Genomic DNA, 22,452 nt, shown 5'->3' with positions numbered 1-22,452 from the left:
ATTAAACTCCAGCAAATCCAATTTGGTATAATAATGAGAAGTAATTTGAATTCAAAACCTATCACATACATATCGGAGTTCTAATTCGATACACAATTATATTATATGAATGCCATTTTCCAAATAAAAAAAAAATATATTATTGATATTTTCAAAAAATTCTTTTAATATTATTGACCAAATGCATGTGCATATATATCGTTAAAGTATTTCAATGGGAATTGCCATTAAAAAGTTTACAGCCGGAATAAATCCTCCTTTTGGAATTGATAATCTAGATGCACACTATTTATTGCGTGACAATCTAATATATTTATATTTATATTTATAAGATAAGATATAAAATAAAAATAATACATTTTCTATAAATACTCAAGTCAAAAATCCATATCATAACATTAACTTGTGGGATTATCTTATTAAATTTTGTTTATTTCTATATCTATATAAATTTCTCACCCGCCATCTTTCAAATTCAATGTGCCACAAATTAATTTCATAAAATAATCTGTTTTATATATAATATAGTACATTAATACAGTTGCATAATTGGATCGACCTTCAGAACTTTTCGACTCCAGCTAACCAGATCAGGTCAACCAAGTGAGAAACCAAATTTGACCAAACCTTGGTGTTTTCATATTCAATCTATTCTAAGAAAATATTAGAATGGCTTTTTTTTTTTGGACCAAAAATATTTTATATTTCCAAAACAAACTCCTTGCCTTAATTAAATCAGTGCGTGCGTAATATATATATATATATGTACACCGTTGCCATGTAAATTGTTACACTTGACCCAACAATCTTTTTCTTCTGAATTCACAGCACCTAACATTCTCTTCAATGGAGTTCTCTACTCTTATATTCTCCTTCTTCTTCTGCTGCTGCTCTCTCATAATCTCAGGTGCCAAATAATTCTTCAAGTCTCATTCTTTACAGAAAGGATTTGATGAATATAATTTATGATAAAATTAATTAGTTTTATGTCTTTTTTTTTTTCTTTCTATTTTACTGGGAAGATTAATAATGTTAAGTACTTATTAATTTGTGTAGGTGCACAAGGTTCATCTCACCACCACGACGGCGGCCGCGGCCACCGACACGGTGGCGATTATGGGCACACGAAGCTGTTTGTGTTCGGAGACTCGTATGCGGACACTGGTAACGTCGGGAAATCATTGGCTAACTCGTGGAATGTACCCTACGGGATCACTTTTCCGGGGAAACCCTCCGGCCGATTCTCCGACGGCCGGGTTCTCACCGATTATGTAGGTGAGTGAAATAAATTATTGATTTTATATTATTAATTATACGGTTATATATAATTGACTGCGGGCCGGGCTTACGTGTAAAAACTATTATGACATTATTTTTATATACTCAACATTTTGTATCATTATTTGGGGGCCGGGGCACTTTATCTTTTACTTTTATTTTCCTTCTTTATTATTGGAGTTTAATGCTCGATTTGCCTTTTTTGGTGAGCTGGTGTGTTCTTTATAACGGAACCAATAAAAAATGTATAGCATAGGCAATGTTTGGTGAAGAACCTTGCTTCCAGGATAATAATTAAATACAGTAGAGTAAAAGCTAATTAATTGAATGCCTAAATTTAGATTTTTTCAACAAAATTTGAGTGAGATACATAGCTGAAAGTCACAAATTTAATTCTCCACATATATATAAGAACTTATGTATGTGCTTTCTATTTTTTTTTTTTTGGGTTAAAAAAGTTTAATATATCATAAGTAAAAAATCTTTTTTATGATTAAAAAAATAATAAAACGTGGAACCAGCCTAATAATTAGACCTTATTAGTGTCGGTTAACGTTATTTGTATTGGTTAGCGATTAATTACGTACATTACGCACCGTGTTTGCATTTAAAATCAGGAGACTGCTTTTTCAAAATACAGCCCCCAATTATTATTTATCGGGAAAAGGCATGATCAATGAAGCTGGTAATATAATCCATTATTATACTTTGCAGATAATTTCATCTTACCTCGTGTTATCTCAACCATATATTTAAGGTAGAGATTTATCAATGTTTACGGGGTTCAATGAAATAATGTTTATGGGGTTCAATGAAATAATTGTAGACCCTACTCTACATAGATAAATTCAACCCTAGAATCTGGTTAGAGGCTGGGTTTAGGCCCTACTGTACAGGTAGGATCTCGTTTACTCGGTTTGGTTGAGCAATTATATATATATGTGGAGGCATGCACATATATGCACTTCTAATTCTCAAATATTATCTCGACGTGCAGCGAAATCCTTGGGACTGAAGACTCCGATAGCCTACGCATTGAGGAAAATGGCTGGGCCCAAAAGGCTCCGGTATGGGATGAACTTCGCGGTCGGGGGAAGCGGCGTGTTCGATACATTGGGGCCTTTTCTGCCCAACATGACCACCCAAATCGATTTCTTCCAGAATCTCGTCAATGAATCGGTGTACACGAAATGGGATTTTCACTCGTCTGCTGTTCTTGTCACTCTTTCAGGCAATGATTATGCTGCTTTTCTGCAGAATGGTGGCACTCTCCAGGTAAAATTTATTACATATATATCACATTCAATGACATGCAGCAGTTTAGAATTATGCGTTTGGTTTGTTGGTAACATTAATTATATATACTAGCATCTAAGTACACGCTTAACTTAGTTTATTTTTCATTATTACAAAAGAGGTGCTTAAGGAAAGAACATCATGAGGAAGAATGTGAGAAAGTGGGGTAATAATATGCTATCTTTAGTGAATAATAGAAGGGGTAATTTGGTCTAACCATTAAAATGAACAAAAACGGTTACTCTAACACCCTCGTGCATTATAATACTGTATTGATATTGTTATTTAATTGCTACTACACATGCATGTAGGGTTTGCAAGGCTTTATCCCTCGAGTGGTGACTCAACTAGCTCTGAACCTGAAGCGGATCAGCGAGTTGGGAGCAAGGAAAATCGTGGTGACCGAGTTGCAGCCGTTGGGGTGTCTCCCTCGCATCACTCAGCTGAATTCCTTCCAACAATGCAACGCTACTCAGAACACCGCCGTCCAATTTCACAATCTCCTGTTGCGCCAAGCCGTCGCCAAGTTGAATAACGAGACTAATCGAGCTGGCGTATTCGTTCTCGATCTATACGACTCGTTCACCACTCTTCTCGATCAGAAGAACGATTTGAAAGGTATCATGTTCTTTCTTTATTTAGTTTCGCTTTTTACATGTCGAATATGGATCGTGATCTTATATATATAAAAAAATTATATAATTGTACGTGAAGCAGGGAAGTTGAAATTTGAATCTCCATTGAAGCCCTGCTGTTTTGGCACATGCGCCGGATGTTCTTGTGGCGGCGTGGATTTGAACGGCACGAAATTGTACACAGTTTGCAGCGATCCCAAGTCTTCGTTTTTCTGGGATTCGTCGCATCCAACGCAGGCTGGATGGCGGGCGATCTTCACTACGTTGAAATCTAGTTTCGAACAATTTATAATTTAAATTTATTTTTTTCAATCATACTTTATATTTATTATTTATGTTCAAATCATTTTTTTCCTTGTATCTAATTTATCGTTGTGAGTAGCTAGATTCAAAGTTCGTGTCAAAGTTTAAATAATTAATAAGAATGCTAGACATGAAGTAACGTGGACATGTTCATTTCTGTCTGGTAAATTGAAACTTTTAAAATAGCTTCTTGATTATATGTATGTGTTTGTTTAGTTGGAAAATGGTTGCAACTTAAATATTTTAACATTTTGAATTATATACATGATTATAAAATCTGTACTAACGTACAATATTGATACCTGCAGTAAGATTCGTTATGATAATACCATCAAAATCCTAACATGCATATACATATACATTTACGGTTCATCACCATTTGCAGATATGCATATCAAAATCCTAGACTAATTATTTTTTAAAATCCTAAACTAATTATTTTTTAAGTTCTCAAATCCATCTCAATTAAAGATTCATTTCAAATCAACCCTTGATCATATATTTATGCATGTGTCCCCTCAAATCTAAATCCTTATATCAAAATGCAACCTTCAGTTCACTACCATTAATTTTAAGTGGTAACTGAGGAGTGACTAGGGAGCAGAGACGGATCCAGGGTTTCGGGCTTGGGGGGCCGCCTACAAGCAAAACACGATTAAAAGATAAAATATAAATTACAGTGATAGTTATATTTAGCTAATTAAGCATCAACTGTATGTTTCGAATATATTTGTACATTTAAGGAATTCGACGTTCATTAGAATTTTTTAAGTTGTCAATGATAATATCATCAATGCATCCAAGAGAAAATCGTCCTCGATTTTTGCTCCAAAACCTAGTTTTCTTAATATCCATGGCTGAGAATGACTTTTTTCTATAATGACGATAGAAACTGAAAGAGTAACCACAAATACGATCACTCTAAAAACAAGATCCTATATCTCTATTGTTTCTCATTCTCTTTTATTTATTTCAAATATGTTATTTTATTACTTTAAAAATATATATATGTCTATTTTCAAATATATATATATAGAGTTTCTTTCAAATGCCCACCTATCATGCCTACCAATTATGTGACATTATTCTATTGGACCTATAATTTATCACATCTTTATCACATCCAATAGAATAGTGCCACATCATTGGTGGACATGGTAGTGGGCATGATAGGTGGGCACTTGAAAGAAACTCTATATGTATATATCATTTTATTTTATACTCAATTCACCTTATATATATATATATATATATATATATATATATATATATATATATATAGAGTTTTGTTATCCTGCCCACTCACCGTGCCCACCTAATGTGCCCACCATGAGGTGACACTCAACTATTGGACGCACAATTCATCACATCCAATAGTTGAGTGTCACCTCGTGGTGGGCACATTAGGTGGGCACGGTGAGTGGGCAGAATAGCAAAATTGTATATATATATATATATACTTACTTCCTTTTGACACATATCAACATTTTTTTTTTGAAAATTTCAATTGGTAAATAACTTTTCAAATCTATCCTTATTTAATGAATACTTATATGGTGTAAAATTTTTTTTGAAAGTAATCTATATATTTAATGAAAATCTCATGAAAATATTAATAAAAAAAATAGTGGTAAAAATATTATTAATTATCGTACAAGTCTATATATTTTGGAAAAAAAATAAAAAAAAGTGATTACATATGAAACAATGTGTAATTTTAAATGATAAATTTTAAAGATATCAATAAATATACAAATATTTTAGATATTTGAAGTTTTTCTTCGATTAATATGGTATCTTCTTCCACTTTATTTGTTATTATAATGTCATTTTATTTTATATAATTTTAGAGAATAAAATTTAAAAATTTCAGTAAAAAAATAATTTATCATTGATGTCCCGGTAAGCCAGGGGGGCCGGGACACGAATGACCCGGAGTGGTAGGGCTGTATTAAGGTAGCCCAGTAGCTTCAGGCACCTGGAAAACCAGGTCTGCAGGACTTATATAAGGCCCGTGTTTTAGGGGCATGATCCCCACGATTATCACCAACCCAAGCTTTCCGGGTTCATCGTACATGACAGACAAACATGGGCAACTACCACACCCACGATCCAGATCGTGGCCATTACCCTGGAATTGCGGAGTGACACTCTCACTCCAAGGCCTTTAAATATCTGGTCACAGATATTGGTAGGGGTATGTTCACTTAAAGTTCCAAAGCACTATATTCATTTTTCTCTAAAAAGCCCACTCTATTTCTAAGTCTAACTTAAGCATCGGAGTGGCCCCGCCGGAACTTCCTCCGGCGTCCCACTAACGTGCTTTTTATCCCCTTCTTTGGTGTGCAGTTCATCTCGATTAAGGAAGGGCAGTTCATATATCACTTTCATTAGCCCGGTCACCACGTCAGGCCCACAACACTACCTTGATAGCCCGGGCCCTGGTTTTAAAACCATCATCATTGGCGCCGTCTGTGGGAAGCTTGTTCTATAGACGTAGATATGGCTTCTCATGATCAAACATTACCTGGAGACCATCAGCCAGGACGGAATATTACCATTCCCTTGGAGCAATTAGAATCATTTGTCCAAGATGTGGTACGGAAGTCGTTGATAGCTGCAAAGCAACCACAATCAAAGGACATAACAGTGGAGGAAGAAGGAAATCAGGGTAATCCAAACCCTATTGCCCAGGTTCAAGAAGGAGAAGAAGAAGAAAGCTCTTGGATGCACTCAATACAGCCGTCCATGGCAGATGAGTTGCATGAGCTCAGGAGAAAGGTACAGAAGTTGGAGGAGGGGGGTTCCCAAATGGCTTGCCCCATCAAAATTCCGGGTTTCCCTTTTTCACAAGAGGTGATAGAGGAACCCTTGCCACTAAATTACAAGTCGGCTAAAATCCGGGAATACGATGGGAGCACAGACCCAGAGGAGCACCTGGCTCGGTTTGAAAATGTGGCCATGCTACATTGCTATGGAGATAAGATCAAATGCAAAGTCTTCCTAACCACTTTGGTGGATTCTGCCCAAAGATGGTTTGAGAAGTTGGAGCCCCAGAGTGTTCAATCATTTGCTAAATTCAAGCAAGTGTTTTTGCAGCACTTCGGTAGTAGCAAGAGGTATAGGAAAACTGCCTATAGCCTTTTTGAAGCAAAGCAGTCAGGAGAGGAGTCTTTACGAACCTACATCAAAAGGTTTAACAAAATTGCTTTGGAGGTCCCGACTTGTGCCCAGGAGACCAAGATCACGGCTTTCACTCAAGGTCTTCGGGAGGGGGAATTTTTCAAATCACTGGTGAAAAAAGCACCCCGGACCTTCGAAGATTTGCTGGCTCGGGCTGAAAAATACATTAACATGGAGGAAGCTCAGAGGCAGAAAAAGGAGGTGGCCCGGCGGGAGGGAGGCCGGGAACAAGGAAGAAGTAGGGAGAACCATGATCCCATGGGGCGATTGTCCCGGTATGCTCCGTACCGAGGGACCCGAGATAAGGCTGTTCATATGTGTGAAGAAAGGGTCGACACGCAGACCCCTGTTTCTAAGGAGAAGCTCTGGAAGTACTGTGCACTTCATCAAGAGTGCACTCATGACACCAGTGAGTGTCGAACTCTGCAGCAAAGACACCAACTGCCTTATGCTAGAGATGGTAGGCCGGTCCCAAAAAAGCCTCGAAGCGTGCCTTGGTTTCGGGGGTCACAGACGTCGATTCCTCCCCGGGATGCCACCAGCTCTCGGGAAAAAGGAAAACAAGAAATGGATCATGCAAAAAAAGACAAAACATCTGGAGATGGGCCGACCAAAGGTATCATTAACATGATATCGGGAGGATCTACGGATGGAGATTCCAACCGGGCTAGGAAGGCCTGGAGTCGGAGGGAAAGCTTAGGGGTGGAGGAAGGAAGGCAGGGGGCGGGGCCAATCATTACATTTGGACCCCAAGACCTGGAGGGAGTAAATTTACCCCATAATGACGCCTTGCTTATACAAGCTCGGATCGCCAATTATGATGTTCGAAGGGTGTTCGTTGACTCGGGAAGCTCAGTGAATGTCCTTTTTCAAGAAGCATTCGAGCAGATGGATTTGCAGGGGTATGAGTTGAGCCCGGTAAATACCGCCTTATATGGTTTTGCCGGGCACACTGTCCAATCCCAAGGGGAAATGTTGCTGCCTATCACCTTGGGATCAGGAGATGAGAAGAGGACGGTCATGACAAGATTCACATTAGTGGAAGCACCTTCTTCCTATAATGTCATCTTGGGTAGGCCGGCTATGAACTCTTTCAAAGCCGTAGCCTCAGCTTACCATCAAAAGATCAAGTTCCCAGTGGGAGATAAGGTCGGAGAAGTTCGAGGAGATCAGACTTCCTCCCGAAAATGCTATGCCGAGACAGTGAAGATAGACTACAAGAGGGCAAAACAGAATGGAAAGGTAGGAGCCTTGGGGGGAAGAGAAGTCTGTTCGGTGGAGGAATCTAAAAGCGAGTATGAAGAGGTAGAGATGGAACCCGGGCAAACAGGGAAGTCTGTTAAGATAGCTCGGGATTTAGATGCATGGTTGATGGAAGCATTGAGAGGCTGCCTCATTTAGAATAAAGATGTGTTCGCCTGGGCTCAGGGTGATTTGGTGGGAGTTTCATCCCGGGTGGCGGAACACAAACTAAACATCAGCCCAGGTTCCCGACCTGTCATACAAAAGAAGAGGCATTTTGGGGCCGATAAGGATAAGGTGATAGCGGAGCAGGTTCAAGAGCTACTGCGGGCCGGGCACATCAAGGAAATACAATTTCCTACTTGGTTGTCCAACGTAGTGCTAGTACCAAAGGCCACGGGGAAGTGGAGAATGTGTGTGGATTTCCGGGATTTAAATAAAGCTTGTCCCAAAGATTGTTACCCTCTGCCCCGAATTGACCAGTTGGTGGACTCTACATCCGGGTTGAGTTGCTGAGCTTCATAGATGCATACCAGGGCTATCATCAAATTCCTTTAGCCCTGGAAGATCAAGACAAAGTCAGCTTTGTTACCTCGGGAGGTACTTTCTGCTACGTAGTGATGCCATTTGGTTTGAAGAATGCAGGAGCTACGTATCAGCGGATGATGGACAGAGTGTTCCGGGAACAGGTGGGCCGAAATGTGGAGGTATATGTGGATGATATATTGGTGAAGTCCAGGACCCGGGATATTTTCTTACCCGACTTGGAGGAAACTTTTGCGACAGTTCGGCGATATGGGATCAAATTGAACCCGGCTAAGTGTATGTTTGGGGTGAAAAGTGGCAAGTTTCTGGGGTTCATGGTCACTGAACGGGGGATAGAAGTCAACCCTGAAAAAGTGAAGCTGTTGCGGGAAATGCCTTCACCAACATCTATTAAAGAGGTACAACGATTAACCGGCCGGATTACAGCCCTGGCCCGGTTTATAGCTCGATCAGCTCATCGCAGCTATCATTTTTTCCAAGTGTTGCGTAAAGCCCAGAGGTTCGGCTGGACTGAGCAATGCGAGCAGGCCTTTCAGGAGTTGAAGGAGCATCTGGCTAGCTTGCCTATCTTGGTTAAGCCGGAACCAGGGGAACGATTGTGGATATATCTATCCACTACAGAAAAGGCGGTCAGCACTGTCTTGATAAAAGAGGAAAAGGGAGATCAGAGGCCTGTGTACTACGTCAGCCATGCTTTGAAGGGGGCGAAAGTTAGATATACGGAAATTGAGAAGATGGCCTTGGCTCTAGTAATAACGGCCCGGAAATTGAGACCTTATTTCTTGTCTCACCCGGTAACTGTTCTTACTAATAGCCTCCTGGGGCGTATTATGACTCATCCAGATGCCTCGGGAAGACTCGTGAAATGGTCGGTGGAATTAGGAGAATATGATATTGAGTACCAGCCACGTAAGGCCATCAAAGCCCAGGCTTTGTCAGATTTTTTGATAGAGGTGGCCGTTTTTGGCCAAGAAGAAGTGTGGAGGGTTTTTGTAGATGGAGCAAGTGGTGCTGGAGGCAGTGGTGTGGGGATCATCCTGATCTCACCGGCCCAAGAGAAGATTGAGATAGCCGTGAAGCTAGACTTCCAGGCCTCCAACAGCGAAGATGAATACGAGGCTGTGATAGCGGGAATGCAACGAGCCCGGGATGTCGGGGTAAGTCATATCATAATTTATTCTGACTCTCAGTTGGTTGTTCAACAAGTAAACAAAACCTTCTGTACTCGAGAGGAGAAATTGATAAAATATTGTAAGATGATTGAAGAGCTCGGGGCCAGTTTCGACACTTGGAGTATAGAGCAGATACCCCGGGAAAGAAATATGGAAGCAGACGCCTTGGCTAAGAAAGCGGCCGCGGGGGAAGGTGATTGTAGCGAATCCCTTCTGCAAAGGGAAACGGTGGCTGCCATAGAAGCCGGGGAACCGGTCCTCCAAGTAAACACATGGAAAGCCCCGATTGTCAAGTACCTAACTCAGGGGAGCCTCCCGGAGGACAAAGGACGAGCCCGGATCATACGAAGACAGGCAGCCAGGTTTGCTATCTTGGGAGGAAGCCTGTATAGGCGTTCCTACCAGGGCCCTTTGCTCAAATGTTTGGAGGAAGGAGAAACCGAATATGTCTTGCGGGAAGTGCACGAGGGATGTTGTGGAAAACATGGAGGGTCTATGAGTCTGGTCCGAAGGGTGTTGCTGTCAGGATATTGGTGGCCAACTATGCAGGCAGACGCATACAAGATTTCCCGGTCTTGTGAAGGATGTCAGAGGTTCGGAATTATACAACATAGCCCGGCAAGCAACTTGACTCCGATATGGGCATCCTGCCCCTTTGATCAATAGGGTCTGGACATAGTGGGACCTTTTCCACTAGCCCGGGCACAGAAGAAGTTCTTGTTGGTAGCTGTTGATTATTTTTCCAAGTGGGTGGAGGCAGAGCCTTTGGCGAAAATAACAGAGGCCGAGGTGATGAAGTTTTTATGGAAAAGTATAGTATGTCGATTTGGGCTACCAAGAAAGCTGGTCTCGGATAATGGCAGGCAATTTCAGGGCCAAAAATTGGCAGACTGGTGTGCTGAGATGGGCATCAAGCAGGTTTTCACCTCGGTCGCCTATCCTCAAGCTAATGGCCAAACAGAGGTAACCAATCGTACTATTGTTCGGTCTTTACAGGCGCGATTGCATGGAATGGGGAAAGATTGGGTTGAAGAGATCCCGAGTGTGTTATGGGCCTATCGCACCACTCCACACACTGCAACACAAGAATCACCTTTTAGCCTGGTATATGGGTCGGAGGCTATTTTGCCTGTAGAGATCGGACAGCCTTCAGCTCGGATTAAAGCATATGAGGACACAGACGAAGGAGCCCGGGCACAAGAATTGGATCTCATTGAAGAGCGAAGAGAGAAGGCGGCTCGTAGAATAGAGGCCTACAGAGCTCGGGTGATGAGAGCCTATAATCAGAAGGTCCGGCTTCGGGAATTCCAAGAGGGAGAATTTGTGTTGAAAAGAGTTAATCCAGCAGGGGAAGTAGGGAAGCTAGATGCCCGATGGGAGGGACCATATAAGCTTATCAGAAAAGTCGGTGCCAATACTTGGTACCTACAAGATGGCCAGGGACGCCCCCTCAAGCGACCGTGGAATGCTTTACATTTGAAGAAGTATTTTGTGTCATGCTTTGTATTTAATGTTTTATTAATGAAGAAGTTTTATCATGAAAGAAGGCTTGGCATTATATAAGCCCGGGAGGTTCCAGGCCCCGGCACCCATCATAAGCCCAAGGCATATATAAGCCCTTGGCATTATATAAGCCCGGGAGGTTCCAGGCCCCGGCACCCATCATTAGCCCAAGACATATATAAGCCCTTGGCATTATATAAGCCCGGGAGGTTCCAGGCCCCGGCACCCATAATAAGCCCAAGACATATATAAGCCCTTGACATTATATAAGCCCGTGAGGTTCCAGGCCCCGGCACCCATCATAAGCCCAAGACATATATAAGCCCTTGGCATTATATAAGCCCGGGAGGTTCCAGGCCCCGGTACCCATCATAAGCCCAAGGCATATATAAGCCCTTGGCATTATATAATCCCGGGAGGTTCCAGGCCCCGACACCCATCATAAGCCCAAGGCATATATAAGCCCTTGGCATTATATAAGCCCGGGAGGTTCCAGGCCCCGACACCCATCATAAGCCCAAGGCATATATAAGCCCTTGGCATTATATAAGCCCGGGAGGTTCCAGGCCCCGGCACCCATCATAAGCCCAAGGCATATATAAGCCCTTGGCATTATATAAGCCCGGGAGGTTCCAGGCCCCGGCACCCATCATAAGCCCAAGGCATATATAAGCCCTTGGCATTATATAAGCCCGGGAGGTTCCAGGCCCCGGCACCCATCATAACCCCAAGGCATATATAAGCCCTTGACATTATATAAGCCCGGGAGGTTCCAGGCCCCGGCACCCATCATAAGCCCAAGACATATATAAGCCCTTGGCATTATATAAGCCCGGGAGGTTCCAGGCCCCGGCACCCATCATAACCCCAAGGCATATATAAGCCCTTGGCATTATATAAGCCCGGGAGGTTCCAGGCCCCGGCACCCATCATAAGCCCAAGGCATATATAAGCCCTTGGCATTATATAAGCCCGGGAGGTTCCAGGCCCCGGCACCCATCATAAGCCCAAGGCATATATAAGCCCTTGGCATTATATAAGCCCGGGAGGTTCCAGGCCCCGGCACCCATCATAAGCCCAAGGCATATATAAGCCCTTGGCATTATATAAGCCCGGGAGGTTCCAGGCCCCGGCACCCATCATAAGCCCAAGACATATATAAGCCCTTGGCATTATATAAGCCCGGGAGGTTCCAGGCCCCGGCACCCATCATAACCCCAAGGCATATATAAGCCCGGGAGGTTCCAGGCCCCGGCACCCATCATAAGCCCAAGGCATATATAAGCCATTGACATTATATAAGCCCGGGAGGTTCCAGGCCCCAGCACCCATCATAAGCCCAAGGCATATATAAGCCCTTGACATTATATAAGCCCGGGAGGTTCCAGGCCCCGGTACCCATCATAAGCCCAAGGCATATATAAGCCCTTGGCATTATATAAGCCCGGGAGGTTCCAGGCCCTGGCACCCATCATAACCCCAAGACATATATAAGCCCTTGGCATTATATAAGCCCGGGAGGTTCCAGGCCCCGACACCCATCGTAAGCCCAAGGCATACATAAGCCCTTGGCATTACCTACTCTTTTATTTATATATATCAGGCATTACATAATGAATAACAAGAATAGAGGAGTTCCATTGACAACAGAATATAAGAGGAGGGGCTCTTGTGGCCCAATTACAAATAATAATTCAAAGGGCGGGGCTATTAGAGGGACCGACATCTACAGTTGTCTGACTCGGGGCAGCCCTCGCATTTTCAGCTCCTTGGGTGGCGGGGAGGGAGTCGATGGCCTTATCCAAGTCGGGAAAATCTCTCTTGTCAGCAGACCATAGGCCAGCTTCCTCGAATTGATCTCGGCATTTGTAAAATCCGACCTGGAAAAAGGTGTACGATCTGTCCACCACTGCCTCTTGAAACTCAGCAGAAGATAGGAAGGTTGTTTTGAGCTCTTTCTCTGACTTCAGGCGAGTTTCCAGAGCTGACACTGCTTTCTCCGCTTTATCCCTTGCGCTAGCCGCTTCCGCTTGAGCCTCTGCAGCCCGGTTTTCTGCCGCTCTCAACTCACCCGTAGTGGTGGCTAGAGCATCTCGAGCCTGCCCTAGATCAGCTTCAGAGCGGGCACGATCCAGCTGAGCAGAGTGAAGACTTTGCTCGGCCGCCTCCAGGGCTGAACGGAGACTAGACGCCACTTGATCATGAATTTGTTGTGCCATCATCAAGTCTTGTTCCAGCTTTTTGATCAACTCCGCGGCAGCCCAAGATTTCTCAGCCTCTACGTGTGCCCGATCAGTCTCAATCCGACCAAATTTGGTTGCATCTTCATAGCTGTCCACCAGCATATGCAATCCCTGAAAGCAGAGGTGTTAGAAATAGAAAACATGACACGTTCGAGACTAGGAGAAGTAAACTTACGGATATAACCCGGTTGGTGCCCTCGAAATACTTCCCGGTTGGGTTTTGGTTGTAGAGGTGGAGCTGCTCCACAGAAGTCAAGAGGTCCTTCAGCATCCGCACTCCCCGGCCAGAGGCCCCGGCTTGGAATATATTTTCCCTTGCACCAAAGGGACTAGATCCCTGGGCAGCCTGGTAAAAGGGGGCCAATGGGGGGAAGGAGGGAGAGGAAGGAGCCACCTCTTCTGGGTCACTAAGAATGACCATTTCTGGCTCCTCTAGGGTTTTCCTCTTCCGCGTCAAAGGAGAGGAGGGACCGGCAGCAGAAGGAGCCGGCTCATTCGTCCACCCTGCCTCCACAGATGGAAATGGCAGGGGTATGGCAGAAGGTGAAGGAGCGACGACCTCGGAGATGACAACTGCAGTGGCAGCCTCCTCACCTAGGCCTTGTTGAGCCCTGCGTTCCTCCGCTAGTTGAAGAACTCGGGCTTTTCTCGCTGCCTTTGCAGCCCTGGCTTCTTCCTTTTCCCGGGCAGCTGCCTTCTCGGCTGCCCGTTTCTGAGCAAAGGCCTGCTTCATCAGTCGAGATTTTTTCTTCTTAGGCGGGGCTGGGGATGCTGCGCAAAAATGATAAAAATCGGTACATTACAAACAGCATATAAGAGAAGCAAATATATGGTAACAGTAAAGCATACCAGGGACTGGGGCCGACTCATCATATTCATCAATAATCCGGTCAACCGGATCAGTTACCCGGGCACCCAGCCCGTAATCATTCAAATTTTTTTCCTCCAGGAGAGGGGCTGAAGGAAACTTTTGGTTTTCCACTAGCTCTTGGGTTCGGAGGTAGGGTTCCTCCAACTTATAATTTTTAGGGAGCTCGGGTTGAGGAGGAAGGGCCGTCAAGAATTGGGTAGGTCTGGTTCGGGCACCAGGGAGTTGAATATAAAAGAATCTCTCTTTCCATCCCTTCCACGAGGACGGGGTATCATCTAGAAACCGGGCATGCTGCCGGGCATTCAAAGAGAAAGCCATCTCCGTGAAACGGCAGGCATAATAGTAGTGAAAGATGAGAGGGGTGATGGCTAAGTTGTTCGCTTTAAAAAGAACATAAGTGGCAGCCATCATGCGGAAGGCATTGGGATGAAATTGGTTCAAGGGAACCTTGTAAAAAGAAGCAATTTTATAATAAAAGGGATGAATAGGGAAACGAAGCCCATTCCTGAGCTGTTCCCTGAAGAAGGTATAGAACCCCTCGGGCGGCTGGTCAGCCCGGCCTAGGGGCCCCGGAATGATAATCGAGTACGCCGGGGGAATGTTACCCATAAGCTTAAGTTCCTCTATGGATTCTGGGCGGAGGGTACTGGTAAAGTGGGAGAACCAGGGACCTTCGGGGTTTGGTTTGGGCAAAGGAAGAATAGGCCCAGACTCGGATACTTTAGCCTTACCCTTGTCCTTAGAAGGCCCGATTTTAGCCTTCTTCGGACGAGAGGAGGAGGGAGCTACTGTGGATCGAACATGGGAGGTGACAGGAGGGGGAGAATCGTGGCGTAAGGCCTCGGATTCTATATCAGAGGAGCCACGAACGTGGCCACCGGAAGTTGAAGATGTGGAATTCGACATGTTCAAAGGACAAGGAAAACTTTAAGGTAAGATAGATAGAAAACTTACAGAAGAAAGCAAGCTTGCTACGCGGAGTCGCCGGAGCCGGAGAAGTTTGGTAGCAGGGAGGGAATATGCGAATAGGGAAGGTAAAGGAACAGTGAAGAAAGGGGGTTTTGTTTTTATAGGCGAAGAGCTTCAATGCTGGCCGTAGATGAAAAGATGATCGAAGGGTAAGGATGATCTTGGGAAGTTGAACCGGGCAGCGTAATGATGACGCGGGCAGTCGAAAGGACAGGTAACGGCTTCTGACACCTGCCCGTCTTTTCAAAATTCTAGGGTTAACGTCAGCCCTGCAATTTTTGGACATTACTGGACGATACACCTACAAGGCCGGGGTAGCAAACCTTTGAACAGCCAGGGGCAGGACTGTAAGTCGGGACAGCGAGTAAGGCTCTAGCCCGACTATTTTTGGGCTGAGTAGTGATGCCCCGGCAAGACAGGGGAGCAGGGCCGCATATGCCCTGGGGAACAGGGGCATAAACAGTCAGGGATTATAGGGTTGTATTAAAGCAAGGGTGGCGGAACCGTAAGTCGGGACAGCGATTAAGACTCTAGCTCGACTATTTTTGGGATGAGTAGTGATGTCCCGGTAAGCCAGGGGGACCGGGACACGAATGACCCGGAGTGGTAGGGCTGTATTAAGGTAGCCCAGTAGCCTCAGGCGCCCGGAAAACCAGGTCTGCAGGACTTATATAAGGCCCGTGTTTTAGGGGCATGATCCCCACGATTATCACCAACCCAAGCTTTCCGGGTTCATCGTACATGACAGGCAAACATGGGCAACTACCACACCCACGATCCAGATCGTGGCCACTACTCTGGAATTGCGGAGTGACACTCTCACTCCAAGGCCTTTAAATATTTGGTCACAGATATTGGTAGGGGTATGTTCACTTAAAGTTCCAAAGCACTATATTCATTTTTCTCTAAAAAGCCCACTCTATTTCTAAGTCTAACTTAAGCATCGGAGTGGCCCCGCCGGAACTTCCTCCGGCGTCCCACTAACGTGCTTTTTATCTCCTTCTTTGGTGTGCAGTTCATCTCGATTAAGGAAGGGCAGTTCATATATCACTTTCATTAGCCCGGTCACCACGTCAGGCCCACAACACTACCTTGATAACCCGGGCCCTGGTTTTAAAACCATCATCAATCATTAATTAAATAATAACAATAATTTAGTTAAAGAAGAAGAGAGAAATAATAAGAACAAATTACCGTTGTGAAAGAGGAGGAAAAATATTTTAAAGGGGCCGTTTTAATATATAGTTAGTTCACAAATATATTAATTATATACTACTAATTTTTTTTTAATTTTTTGGGTAATACCTCGTGTGTAGCATCAAATTTTAGGTGTAAACTAGTCTTTCATTTATTTCATAAAACAGGAACTTTTGACTTTACACCTTATTAAAATGTATAAAAATTAAATCAAACCTCTCTCTTCCAATAAATCAAATACAACACAAACAGTAGAGTATTAAAGCAATGAAATCATATCATAAACAATGTCGTTGAGATAGATTAATACTCTCATGAGTAGCCATGGTAATCACACAGCAAATGAACGAAGTCATTTCATTATAAGTACCCGGCCGTTAAATATTAGCGTACGTAGTACCCAAACAGTATATTCAATGGTCCAATTTTAATTTGGCTATGCGGCATTCATATATGTTTTTAGACTCCATATATATATCCAAATCAATTTTGGATAATTGAAATTATTATCAAAAGTTATCCTTATACTAGCATGAACTTAATCCGGTTGATCACATATGTTCAAATTTTGTACCTAACATTCCAATTTTCGAATCTTTTAGACAAGGTATATTGTAAAATGTGGGAAAAAGGAAAGTAAACCGTAGCGGTTCTTCTAGTGTGGAGTTCATTTTTTCCTCCCCTCTCAAATTCAGTGTGTATTTAGATTGATTTCATTATATTTTGATACAAAAACTTATGTAAGACAGTCTCACGGGTCAATTTTGTGAGACGGATGTTCTATTTGGGTTAACCATGAAAAAAATATTATTTTTTATGTCAAAAGTATAATTTTTTTTTATTGTAAATATGAATAGGATTGACACGTCTCACGGATAATGATCTATTAGGCAGGGGCGGTCCTGAGACATATTAGGCCCGGGCGAATAAAAAAATTCATCATTTCATTAATTTGAACATATATATATATATATATATATATATATATATATATGAGTAATTTTTAGCTGCCCAACCATTCCTGCCCAACTCGTCCCCGATCACTAAAACCCACTACCGGGTTTTAGTTGTTTTTTTTAAAAAAATTTCGTATCTCTAAAACCCATTACTGGGTTTTAGTTGTCGGGAACGAGTTGAACATCATTGGTTGGACAACTGAAAATTTATATATATATATATATATAAACCATTCGAATATTATAGTCAAATTAAATGATAATATGTAATTAAAGAAACTACGCATCACAAACGTTCTACGTAATTTTTCAAAATAACTTATTCAATAACCAATAATATTTAAATTGCACTCTTCTCGCATTTTTTTGAAGCAAAGTCATTATTTTTTTTGACATTTTACGTAAGATGAATAATTATGCAAGAATAAAACTATGTTAACTAAACTCATATGCAATATAAAAATAATACTAAATAATGAACTCGAAAACGAACAAAAATAAACATACATAGGAGAATAATAAATTAGTATAATATGAATTAATAACATAACAATGCAATAATCAATTAGTAATTAGTAAGTGAATAAATGAAAAAATGTTACATTTTTGTAAAATTACACAATTTCAAAGTTGCAATCCGAGTAATTATCATGGTTTAATTGTACAATAACAAAAAAAAAATAACGATATGCCTACCTATGAACCAATGGAGGTTTGAGATAATTTTTTGTATTTAGAGTAAATTGTTTGCAGGACCGCAGGAGGAGAGAAGATGAAATTAAAAAAAAAAATTAATGGCTACGAGAGTGGTGATTTAACTGATAAAGTAAAAGTTTTACAATAAAATTATACAATCAATTTTTTTATTAACTAAAATTATATAAATATTAATATAATACTAATTTAAAAATAATTGGAGGCCCGTCTCAAGGTGGGGCCCTGGGCGATCGCCCGACTCGCCCTACCTCAGGGCCGCCCCTGCTATTAGGGTCCGTTGCACGCGATACATGCTTATACATAATTTTTTTATGTTAATTAGTTTTCATATTATTTTAGAACTCATATGATGATTAGATTCAAAATTTTAAAAGTGATAATTATCTAATCTAAATTTTTCAAAAAAAATATATCTAATCTAAAAATTTAAAAATACAAACAAAGATAGCAAGTGTCATTTTGATAAATAATATTGTTTCTGGTGGCTAAAAACAGAGGAGATTATATAAAATGACTAATTTTTCTAATAATTTTGGTTTTTTTGGAAATTAAGTTAGGATATAATCGTAATTTAATCTCAAGTTTCACCAATCAATTAGAAGTTAGTTAATTAGAGAGTCTCTACTATAATAATATAGTAAGATAAGATGAGACCGTCTCACAAGAGACATACTCATATTTTAATTTCTTTAATTCAATGATTTTGAGTGTCCAATTATACTGATATAATATAGCACAAAAGACTCTTTTCAGATCCGTCTTATGGATCATTTAATTATATTTTATGAAATAGGCGCATATATCATTGTTCCAACTTATATATTACTTTTTATATCAAAAACATATTAACAAACATATATTTATTAGGTTGACACATCATATAAATATAAATTCGTGAGACTGTTTCATGCTTATTTAATTCTTTACTTATTAATTTTAATAATAATAAGTGGTACGTGTTTAATTCTGTTACTGATTCTTGGATGAAACTTTTAATTTGAATTTGTTCTGACAAGTCATAACACCCAAGTTCTTTTTAAGGTTGACCACTCATTTTATCATTTGGGATGGTGTGAGTCATAATCGGGGTTTAGTACATGTCGCCCGCAGGGCACTATCCTGCGGATGATGTGTAACCCCATGATTGGTCAAAATTAATGGGTCACACCTGAGGCCCATTGATTTTAGTCAATCATGAGCTGCCACATCACCCGCAGAGCACTACCCTGCGGGTAGCATCTACTCAACCCATAATCGGATCGGATACACAAATTATATATGTATTTTTGTTTTTAACTCAGATGGATATTAAAGATCCCGTCAAAACGATATCGTTTTGCCAACACCTATAATTGACTTGATGGTGTTTCTTTCTTACGGTAGAGGATCTGTATATATCATGTTTTTCGAAAAAACTTAAAAAAGTAATGGACCGAGAGAAATTATGAAACCCTACACAAATTTAACTGATATTTCTGACGACAGAAAATCTGTATCAGCCATAACTGTGGATACAATGGATCGGAATGTTTTTCATGAACTAAAGTAATATATATGCATACATATATATTGTCCAAAAATTCCACAAAATCACGGGAATTGATTTGACATCACGGCCGACAGAAAACAAAGGCATGCACTAATAAATCGACTCATTAGAGGCACAGATTAATTTTTGTATTTTCTGATTTTTTTTTTGTTCATTATTCGATCCATAGCTTAGATTCTTCGTTTGGCTCTCAAAATACCAAGTGTTTGGGAAAATTTCTACGAAGAATTTTTCAACTTTATTTTCAGAAAATTTCAAATTTTTGTGAAGAAAAAGCCGAGAAATACTTTCTAATAGTTCTCCAAAACACTACCTTTATCTGATCCAACAAACCCCTCATTCTTCACCGCGGTTTCCACTTGATTTCTCTTTTTTTTTTCCCCCCAAAAAAAAAAGGTTATATGTAAAATTAACTGAGCCTCTTATTTAATAATAATCATTATTTGTAATATACTAACTAGATATGTTGCATTAGCTATATGTAAAATTAATATATTTGATATCCGGAGGAGGAAGTCACCTCAGTTACTCGATGACCCTAACATAAAAGCTCTTCCTTAATCAACTAGGGCCAGCTCAGGAGCTCAGGAGCCTCGGGAGCTCGGCCAAGCTCCCCCACCATAATTACCAGCTCGGGTCGGGAGCTCGGATTCGGGAGCTCGAGAGCTCGGCCAAGCTCTCCCACCATAATTACCAGCTCGGGTCGGGAGCTCGGGAGCTCGGCCAAGCTCCCCCATCATAATTACCAGTTCGGGTCGGGAGCTCGGGAGCTCGGCCAAGCTCCCCACCATAATTACCAGCTCGGGTCGGGAGCTCGGGAGCTCGGCCAAGCTCCCCTACCATAATTACCAGCTCGGGTCGGGAGCCTCGGGAGCTCGGGAGCTCAACCAAGTTCTCCCACCATAATTACCAGCTCGGGTCGGGAGCTCGAGGAGTTCAGCTCGGCCCCGGTGTCAATAGGGAGTTAGCTTAATAGTGGGGTTGGACAACCTTGGTAAGCTAGCTAAGATGTTAGGATCAGTGGTCTAGGGTGAGTGCAGAGGTTCAGCAATAACTCACTCACCCCTTTCTATATGACCCTAAGGAGAGCATCAATATAGTCTTAGTGACGACAGTTCAGCTCAGATTAAGCGTATCATTATTTCATTCATTAGACAAGATTCGGGAGAAATCTCAGCCTAAATATTCGGGATCGTGATCCCGAGATTCTCGGGTTCTTGATAAGGAATTCTCCTATAAATATCAGGTTCATTTTCATCATTTGCATCCTAATTTTTCACTCGTGTGCACACACCACTCTCTATATTTTGCTATCCTAGCATCTGACTTGAGCGTCGAAGGGGATACGCCGGAATACCTTCCGGCCCCCTTTAACACTCTTGTTCGTGGTTTCAGGTCAGCAACAACTCATCACTTATTGGAGGAGTTTTGTTAGCGCGGCTAATTAGCTCATCCAAGGAGATCACTTTATTGAGGTTCATCAATTGGCGCCGTCTGTGGGAAATTTAAGTTAAGGCGTAGATATGGCGGGAAGAGGAAGAGGAAGAGGGAGGGGAGGAGGGAATGTGGCGGACATGACTGTAGATCAGCTCAGCCAGTTCATCACTCAAATGGTGCAAACAGCCATGGGTCAGAATCCACCACCTCCTCCCCCTCCACCTGGAGGTCAGCCAAACCAAATGGATGCAATGTGGGAAGAGATCAGGAGATTGGGTCGGCAAGTCGGAGGTCGGCCTGGGCCAATACAGAGGGAAAGCCCTTTTGCTCGGGTTATTTTAGATGAAGAACTCCCTGCGAATTTTACGCAGCCCACCTTAGGGAAGTATGATGGGAGCTCAGATCCAGAGGAACATTTGGGAAGGTTTGAAAATGCAGCCCTGTTGCACAGATATACGGATGCAATTAAATGCTGGGTCTTCCTCACCACTCAGGTGAGATCAGCTCAGAAATGGTTCAACCTTTTACAGCCTGGTAGCATTCGAAGTTTCAATGACTTCAGCTCAGCCTTTTTACACCAATTTGCGAGTAGCAAAAAATATTTGAATACCTCTCTTAGTTTGTTTAATCTGAAGCAATCTGAGGTGGAACCTTTGAGGGAGTATGTTCAGCGCTTCAATACAGCAGCTTTGGAACCTGCGGCCACTGCTGATACCTTGGTAAACTCTTTCACTCAAGGGTTGAGGGGAGGAGAGTTTTTCAAATCTTTGGTAAAGAAGCCTCCTTTGACTTATGATGAGCTCCTTAGTCGAGCTGAGAAGTATGTGAATTTGGAGGATGCACAGAGGCAAAGGAGACATGAAGGAACGTCTGAGAGTAAGCCAAGTACCAAGATAGGAGCAAAGGTAGAAGGGAAGGCAGAAGTTGGAAGAAAAAGGGTTGCGGAAGAGATGAACAGGGCTAAGGGACCCTACCCTTACGTACCACTCTCGGTAAGCCTGGAGAAGGCAATGCAAGTCTGTGAGGATAGGCGAGCGCTTGTGAGGCCTCGGAATGCTGAGAAAGGCCCGCGGTTACCGCCATCCGACAAGTTTTGCGACTTTCATCAGGAGTATGGGCATATCACTAATGACTGCCAGAGGCTAGGCGAGGAGGTGCAGAGAATTATTTCTGAGGATGCTAGACTTAGGGCTGAGCTGACTCGGAGAGCAAATCCTCCTCGCCAAGGCCGAGCTCCTCAATGGAGGGATCAGAGAAATAAAGTAAGGGGAAACCAACCTGATCATCAAAGAAGAGCTCCATGAAATGGTCAGGAAGATAGGGTTGAGCAAATTGCAAATCACCCTCATAGGGGC

General features: G+C 42.3%; 2 protein-coding genes across 3 annotated transcripts; both read left to right on the top strand.

The window, feature by feature from the left end:
* The first annotated feature begins 753 nt into the window (after positions 1 to 753).
* Positions 754 to 3,711, top strand: LOC140886011 (GDSL esterase/lipase At5g03610-like). 2 transcript variants are annotated; one of them, XM_073292568.1, is made up of 5 exons: positions 754 to 907; positions 1,057 to 1,275; positions 2,276 to 2,553; positions 2,886 to 3,192; positions 3,292 to 3,711. In XM_073292568.1, exons 1-5 carry the CDS (start codon positions 847 to 849, stop codon positions 3,504 to 3,506), a joined length of 1,080 nt encoding a protein of 359 aa, XP_073148669.1. In that variant the 5' UTR covers positions 754 to 846; the 3' UTR covers positions 3,507 to 3,711. The 2 variants fall into 2 exon arrangements, with proteins under 2 accessions (XP_073148669.1, XP_073148668.1); XM_073292567.1 differs by having other exon boundaries at positions 3,289 to 3,711.
* A 2,303-nt stretch (positions 3,712 to 6,014) lies between these two features.
* Positions 6,015 to 8,096, top strand: LOC140866887 (uncharacterized). Its single transcript, XM_073271952.1, has one exon. The coding sequence runs from the start codon at positions 6,015 to 6,017 to the stop codon at positions 8,094 to 8,096; it is 2,082 nt and encodes a 693-aa protein (XP_073128053.1).
* The last annotated feature ends 14,356 nt before the right edge of the window (positions 8,097 to 22,452 follow it).

This window comes from Henckelia pumila, chromosome 1 (genome assembly GCF_033568475.1).
Source record: "Henckelia pumila isolate YLH828 chromosome 1, ASM3356847v2, whole genome shotgun sequence".
NCBI lineage: Eukaryota > Viridiplantae > Streptophyta > Magnoliopsida > Lamiales > Gesneriaceae > Henckelia > Henckelia pumila.
This window is presented reverse-complemented; position numbering and strand designations above follow the sequence as displayed.

Excerpts from the sequence above, each read along its gene's own strand:
- LOC140866887 (XM_073271952.1), top strand. The coding sequence starts at position 6,015 with ATGGCTTCTCATGATCAAACATTACCTGGAGACCATCAGCCAGGACGG.
- LOC140886011 (XM_073292567.1), top strand. The coding sequence starts at position 847 with ATGGAGTTCTCTACTCTTATATTCTCCTTCTTCTTCTGCTGCTGCTCT. Across the intron at positions 908-1,056 it reads CTGCTCTCTCATAATCTCAG|GTGCACAAGGTTCATCTCAC; the intron begins GTGCCAAATAAT and ends TAATTTGTGTAG. Across the intron at positions 3,193-3,288 it reads TCAGAAGAACGATTTGAAAG|CAGGGAAGTTGAAATTTGAA; the intron begins GTATCATGTTCT and ends TTGTACGTGAAG.